Source organism: Dermacentor albipictus, chromosome 2, assembly GCF_038994185.2.
Source record: "Dermacentor albipictus isolate Rhodes 1998 colony chromosome 2, USDA_Dalb.pri_finalv2, whole genome shotgun sequence".
Classification (NCBI taxonomy): domain Eukaryota; kingdom Metazoa; phylum Arthropoda; class Arachnida; order Ixodida; family Ixodidae; genus Dermacentor; species Dermacentor albipictus.
This window is the reverse complement of record NC_091822.1, coordinates 183,455,746-183,463,309: the sequence shown is the minus strand read 5'-3', so window position 1 is coordinate 183,463,309 and position 7,564 is coordinate 183,455,746. Positions and strand designations below refer to the sequence as shown.

At 44.0% G+C, this 7,564-nt stretch overlaps 1 protein-coding gene across 5 annotated transcripts in view; it reads left to right on the top strand.

Annotated features, from left to right (window-relative positions):
* Positions 1-1,478: 1,478 nt before the first annotated feature.
* The window catches only part of LOC135920178 (vesicle-associated membrane protein 3-like), a 38,206-nt gene continuing 32,120 nt past the window's right edge, over positions 1,479-7,564 (top strand). For 3 of the 5 annotated variants that reach the window (XM_065454333.2, XM_065454325.2, XM_065454358.2), the window contains exons 1-2: positions 1,491-1,605; positions 6,588-6,628. In XM_065454333.2, coding sequence (XP_065310405.1) covers positions 6,621-6,628 — 8 coding nt within the window. In that variant the 5' untranslated portion in view covers positions 1,491-1,605; positions 6,588-6,620. Of the gene's footprint in view, positions 1,606-6,587; positions 6,629-7,564 lie in introns of all 5 variants that reach the window. The other 2 variants (XM_065454350.2, XM_065454340.2) reach the window with 2 other exon arrangements.

Here is a 7,564-nt window from a genome sequence, read left to right as displayed (position 1 = left end):
GAAAGTTGCCTGGGATGTACCTTATGAAAAATTATTCCGCAGCACGTGAAAAGAGAAGCAATGCGCTCGTTGAGATCTCGCGCCTTCTGCCTTTGACGGCCGCCTGGGCTAGCAGCGCCATCCATGGGTGGTCGGGCACACCCACCGCATTATATTTTTTTGTTGGGGACCGCGCCCAATGCGAAGGCCGGAGCAAAACCTGCACTTCAGGCGCACGCAATCTAGGAGGTCATGATGAAACGCCAGCGTAAAGAAGCCATGGAATGAATTTCAAGAGACTAAGGAGCAAATAAAAAATTACATTTATCCACACAGGGTGGCGGCACTTGCTGGGCAACAGTAAAGTCCCTCAATAATTCCTTAGGCAACAGAATTGAAAAATTGACGCGTTTTTCAAACATACAGGCATAGAGAACGAGAAGAAAAGGGGTTAACCGAGGGGCCCGATTTTTATTAATCATGTCTCGACAAGCCAACAAAAAAAGACGCGAAGGAAAACATAGGGGAAATTAGTTGTACTTAATAATTGCATTAAAGAAATGATGGGGCATACGCAGGCGCCGTAGACGTGCGTCATTGACAATTTAGGACTTGTTTGCGGCCCCGCATATTTACGGCGCGGAACAGTTAATTTGAACCATGGTGCTTTTAACCCACTCCCAGCCCACTCCCAACCGTTACTCATGAAACACGTTCACAGGGAAAATCAGTGGACAGTCAGTAAAGCACTTTTTAGTACATATCTTATACGTTTTTACGCGACTTGGTGCAGAAGTTGGGAGCAAGACAATGGAGTAGACATTCCGCGAAGTTGTTCTGCAGGTCTAAAAACTTAGCAGTGTTCGCGCGCAGCACACGTCCAGCCATCTTACGGCAGAAGAAGAAACCATGATCCGGGTTTCTTTTTGGCTACCACTGACGTGACGACATCTGCCGGAAAGCTTCACAACCGTCGTTCTCATCGATCACGGTTTTATGCATTTGTTGGTTTGAATGTGCTATTATCGGGTCCTTTGTCCACATCTGTTGCCTTTTCTGGAAGCCAGGGCACGCTCGGTGCTTCGGTACGCAGTATGAGTGTGATCAATATTTTGGCCGTACTATTCTGGGAAGTCGAGAAGCGATTTGTGTCCGTCCGCAGGGAGCCATTTTCTTCTCAGAACACACGCGTAACGAGTGCTGTTTAATCGTCAAACTGTTCAGTAGTCGAGAGCATCAGGTTGACATTCCGGCATATGATATATTGAATTGTTCCAGTTTCTCGCAGGAACAGATGACATTACTATGACGCTTCGGGCTACATATTTAGAGAATTTCTATGGAGAGAAAGACCTTAGTTCTCATACAATGCGTTAAAATAAAGGTGCAGGGCTAGTTTTCAAAGTGTGAAGTGGTTTTAAACGCCCCGATTTCGTACTGGGGCGTCCATAAAACGTGCAGCAGACGACAGCCAAGACCGATCGAGGCGCCACGCAGCGTCGGTTCTTCTCACAACGTACGCATCTCGTTCCCGGATGTATGACGTCATTGAAAAAGCTGTCGCCATCATTGATCCTGAGTGCCCTTTAAAGCCTTAATTTTAATCAACCTCGGGCTCGGCAACATGTAAGTCGCCTTTCCTTTGCGTTCTTCGTCGGTCTCGTTATGCAGTGGTTACTGTAACACTTGATAATTAGCTACAGACAGCTTTCTTTCTACCTTTGCTCGTTAGGCCACTGCCGGTTCTGCCCATCCCGGACTTAAATTTTTGTTTTTGCCTTCGCGGTTATGAACCATAACTCGATGCTTGCCATACGCGTAGCATGTTGTACGAGGAAATTGAAGGTCCTTTTAGAGGACATATGTGCAGCCCTTTCGCCCGAGCCGTCAACTCGCTAATCGTGCGGCAGATTACTAGCTCCGCTTCGCAGGCTACATAGCCCCCGTCCCGAATCGAAGCTCTCCATTTTGACCCAGGGCTGTGCGTTATTTGAACCAAATGTGACCGCAATTCGGCCGTTGCGCCGTAATTTCGCGGATCCAAATCGAATCCCTGCATTGCAGCTAGTACACATTTCCCTAGAATATTCGCGGCAGAGCGTTCGTGGTAGCCTTAAGCTGTGAAGCGGGCTCTATTTTCGTTTTGACAGCCAGCCCTTCTGGCAGGCTTCGACATAGCAGAGCCGCGCATTTGACGCGCACCTGACGTGACGACGCTTCATCGTGCGGTATGGGAGGTCACTCGAGGGAATCGTGCTTGGGACTCGCGTCGAGGTCGGTCGACCTCGTTTTTATTTCCTGTTCGTTGACGGCCAGGCGCTGGCTTACGTTAGTGTGGTCGAACAGCCGTGTGCGTGGGCGTTGTTTAGGAGACGGCCGTGCGCAGCGCGAGACGGTGTTAATTATCCCTCCCACCGCAGCATTCCCCTCTGTCTTTGCAAGGAAGGACACCTTATAGTAGATATCGAGGCATATTTAGTCGGTGTTCGTGGGTTACTCATTGGGAGCCGTCATCTACTTTTTTTTTTTTTTCGTGCTCTTCTGATATCTCGTGGTCTGCCTTCTCGCGTTCTTCCGTCCTGTATCTCAGCTATATGCGCCAGCCTTGGAAAGATAAGTACTCGCCGCCCGACCGTTTCGTTCGGCTTTGTCCACGGACGGGTCTCTTGTTGCTTCTCGAGAACAAAGTACAACGCATCAGTCACGCAAGAGACGGGAGGGGGGCGGCTGTCTTGTCGACCGCACGATGACTCACGGGCTAGCGCTAGGAGCCTTTGCACGCTGGCCGTGCAAAGATCGTGCAGACGTAGCAGTGTTTGAGAGCGTTCCACTGCTGACACGAGCTCCGATTTGCAGCGTTGCCTGTAAAGCGATGTCGACCATATGCCGGCTTCGTCCACTATTGGCAGAGATAAACGCAGCATTGGGAAATACGAGTACAGCCGTCGGCTGGGAGAAGACCTTTGCAGAACATCTGTTACTCTGGCTGCACTGGTGCTTTTAACAGCTGTGCATTCTCTTGAATGGAAACTGGCTCTGGTTAGCCGGCCCGCTCGTTTAAAGAGAGTGGCAGGATACTTTCTGTAATAAAGTCATTTTCGCGTGCCTACAATTGCCGCAGCCTTGCACCAAAGGTGGTGCACACTTTTTCTTCATCCACAGGCCTCAGTTGCTGAGGGAGTGCCAATTTTGCCACATAACTGTATTAATGTGAAGTTGTGTGTATGAAATCGGTTTACTTGAGGGAATTGGCGCTTGTAGCTGTGTTGCGAAGTTTAGAGAGATAAGTCGGTAAAATATCAGTGGCTTATACAATGTAGGTAATGCTGTAGTCGAAGGGGTTACCAGTTCGCTAATGTTTGGACAGAGTTGTTTCAAAACGAGCAAATAGCCAGATTCTAGCTTGCTGGTCTCTCGTAGTTTATTTTGTTTCTTTACAGTGGGGCAGAAGACTCTATTTGCAAAAGACATTGGTGACCGTGGTGCTGTAGAGTATTTGATTGGCACTGTTACGCTCATGTGCAGCTGCTGAATGCATGTTTTGACAGGAGTCGGGTATTGTGGCCCGAAATCGCGGTCATCCATAAGGGTCGCCACACACAATCAACATGGGATGATTCATGCACCTAGAGCTTTGTTACTGTGGTTATTTCAAATCTCAAGGTTCATTGTCCTACTTTCCTTTAGAAAACTGCTTAATTCAAAATTTTGATAAACTATTCTTGCATGGGAAATGGCAATACTAAATAGACATGACTTCTGCAGCTGGAAAAGGTTGCTCGTGGAGAGTTGGTTAACCAATACGGCAGCCACAGAGAAAAATGAAATTTTACTGACAAATCGGTGCTTCGCAAGCCTATTGAACAATCTGCCAAATAATGAACCTGATGCAGTGGCAGCTTTTCCTTGCCTATAAGCTGTGTATGAACATTGTCCTGGATAGCTGTAGATGATTTGTGTGGCATTTAATGTGTTAAACATTTTTCTCTCTTTGACTTGGATCATATAGTGATTACATTTAGTTTAGGCAGTCAGGCTGATAATGTGATGAAAATCTGGCTATTACGAGGGTTGTCCAACTCAATTCAGGATTTTTTTTTTCCAAGTTTAAACGTGCACCTAGGCTGGAGGTTTTGTATGCTGTAGAAACTGGCATCTGTGTCATGTTACTGGTAGACGGCACTCATTTCCCATGTGTCTGGATAGACTGGTATTCAAAATGGCGGACTACAGTGTAAGCATCTACGTGGAACAGCGTGTTGTGAAGAAGTTTTTAGGGAACGAGGGCATAAAACCTGCTGGAATTTACAGAAGATTTCAGGCTTAGTACGGTGATGACACTCAGTAGCAGTAAGACATTTTAATGGTGTAAGCGCTTCAAAGATGGCCATATCTCTATTACTGACGATCGCGGTCGTGGTGGATCACTGGCCATGGTAGTCATTCCTGGGAATATTCAGTGTGTGGAGCAACTGATCATGGACAATCAGCGTGTTGTGAAGAAGTTTTTAGGGAACGAGGGCATAAAACCTGCTGGAATTTACAGAAGATTTCAGGCTTAGTACGGTGATGACACTCAGTAGCAGTAAGACATTTTAATGGTGTAAGCGCTTCAAAGATGGCCATATCTCTATTACTGACGATCGCGGTCGTGGTGGATCACTGGCCATGGTAGTCATTCCTGGGAATATTCAGTGTGTGGAGCAACTGATCATGGACAATCATCGCATAAACTGTCATGAAATTGCAAGGGTGTGCAATCTGTCGTTAGTAACAGCGAGCACAATAATTATCATTTGTTGTTCCAAAAAGTGAGTGCACACTGGGTTCCAGAGCAGCTGTGTACTTTTGACAGACACAGAAGAGTTGAAGTCTGTAGAGAATTGAAGGAACGCTATCAAAGGGAAGGGCCAGGATTTTCGGAAACTCATCATGACATGTGATGGCACATGGGTTTCACCATTTCACCCCAGAATCCAAAAGAGCATCAATGCAGTGGAAGCATACGGAATCTCCACCTCCCAAGAAATTTCGAACAGTTGCGTCTATTGGTAAAGTGATGGCAAGTGTATTTTGGGATAAACAGGGAGTTATTCATGTTGATTTTTTGCTCCATGGTGCGACTATCAACAGTGAGTATTACTGCTGTGTTCTGCGTCATGTGCACAAGAATTTATGGAAGAAACGTCCGGGTTTGATCACAAAGGATGTGGTCTTTTTGCAAGACAATGTACGACCGCATACCGCTCAACGCACATTCCAAACAATCGAGGAACTTGGCTGGGAGATATTACCGCACCCCCCCCTCCCCTATAGTCCTGACTTAGCACCAAGTGATTTCCACTTGTTTGGGCCCCTGAAGGAATTCCTTGGAGGAAAACATTTCAACACTGGCGATGAAGTGAAGAATGGTGTCCTACAATGGTTCCGTCGTAATAATTATTTCTATGCCAAAGCATTAGTTAAACGCTGGGATAAGTGTATAACTGTAGCTGGAGGTTATGTGAAAAAGTAAATCCACTTTCGTACTTTGAAATTTGTTCTTCTGTTTGTTTCTAAAAAAAGTCCCGGATTGACTTGAACGACCCTTGTACAAGAAGCTTAACACGTGCCCGCTATCTACCTCGCATGCGTTGTACTTCATTTATCGAACACTGGGCTGCTCTAATCTCCATGGTTCATCATAGTTATTTATAAACACGCATACAACAAGTCTTCCAGTCAGCTTCAAAAGCAAGAATGCTTAACTAAGCTTGTGCAATGTTGTTAACAAATTTCCTTAACGACTGCTCTGGCAGGGAAGGGTAGTAGTAGATACAAAGTACTCCACAAGCAAGGGCAAAATGAAGCTGGACTTGTAGACAGCAGCTTTGCAGTTAATTGCAGTTAATTTATGGCCCAGACCATATAGCCAATTACTTTAATGTGATGTTATATTACACAGTAATATTCCATAAATTTAGAGATCCCATTTTTCTATGAAAAGTCTACATAAGTCAAACTACGTTCCTGACCTATTTTATTAATGTGATAAAATGAATGTTTAATAGTAAAGAACAATTCACTATCCTGTTGCTGCAAGCTATGATATCAAGGGAACTTGCAGGAATTTCAGCGTGCATCCACCTCTTTGTTTTGTCATTTTCTGGAACTCTCACTTCAGTCTATTTGTTATTTCAGAATATAATTAGCCCATCTACCACAACATTTTCTATGTCCCATTAACCTTTTCAAATATGTTCACCGGTTAGCACATACATCAAAAATTTACATGATGCCCGATGACAGGGAAAGCAAAGTACCATAATTTTGATCGTTTTCATCCAGCATTATGTGACGTCTATTCTGGAGTCTCCTTTTGTTGAATTTGGTCCTTTAATGTAATTGTGCTCCTCAGATAATAGTTGCATCATGAACCTGTATCCCCAGGCATACACTGGTTGAAATTGCAAGCTCATGTCATTGCACATTGTCTCTCACATGAGAGAATTGCGATCGAACCATCCTATTGAGGCCTTTGCAGATAGTATCAGTGCCCTATTTTTTTGTTGCTGTGACACCGAGCTTATGTTTTGTATTTCCTCTACAAGATCATGCTCTCATTTCAGCTATTCTAGGGCAGTTTGTCCTATGTACTGAATATGTACCTGTAAGTAGACCACCCATGCAAGCCATGGGTGTGTTGCATGCATAAGCTTAACATTTCCTTCCCTTGTGACATCTTGTTTTGTATTTACTGATTATGCGGGTTGTTATCAGTCCTTTGCAATATTGGATACAAAGAATATCGCATGATCACTTTATAATGAAAAAAGAATTTACTCATAACTGCAGTAATTATAAAACACAAACGTAAATGAACAAATGCAGTCTAAAAATATAACTCGCTTATGTGATGGTTGCTCACAGAAAAGTTGCACTGCAGCATTATACTAGATGCAAAAGATAACAGAGAATTGTAACAAACGTAAGCATGGTGCTCTAATTATTTACACAAACTATAAGTTATATTTTGATATGAGGGCATGGGCATAAAGAGCAATTGTATGTCGTTTCTATAAAATGATCACTTGTAGACACAATGTGTATTCTGGTATAGTTAAGAGTTTGCCTAATTTTTACTTAAAGCAAGTTATTTCTGAGCACTTAAGTCTTTCATAACATTAATGTCATAAAGTGCCTACAGTAAAGTAAAAAATAAATGGAAACAGTTCTACATTGGGGGAGGGCATGTGCTTGCATGTCTTTCTCATTTGTGAGATCACTCGTGAAATGGGAATAGCTTCCAAGAAATATAACTTCTAAATAATTTAATCAATAACTACCGTCCAGGAACAGGTTTCATGTTGACTACAGGGTGCTACCCAAAACTCCCTTTGAGTTTTAGCTGTATTTTTGCACTGAGTATGGATTTAACCATCAAACCTCTTGGCAGCTACATTGACAGTCCCAGCGTGGTGTTATATTATTATGTATTATCAGTTTGTGAACTGGTTTGATCACATACCTCTGCAGCTTGTTCTGTACCTTTGAACCTGTACCCTTGAACTGTATGTTGGCCGATTTCCTGTTTGCAAGTTCACAT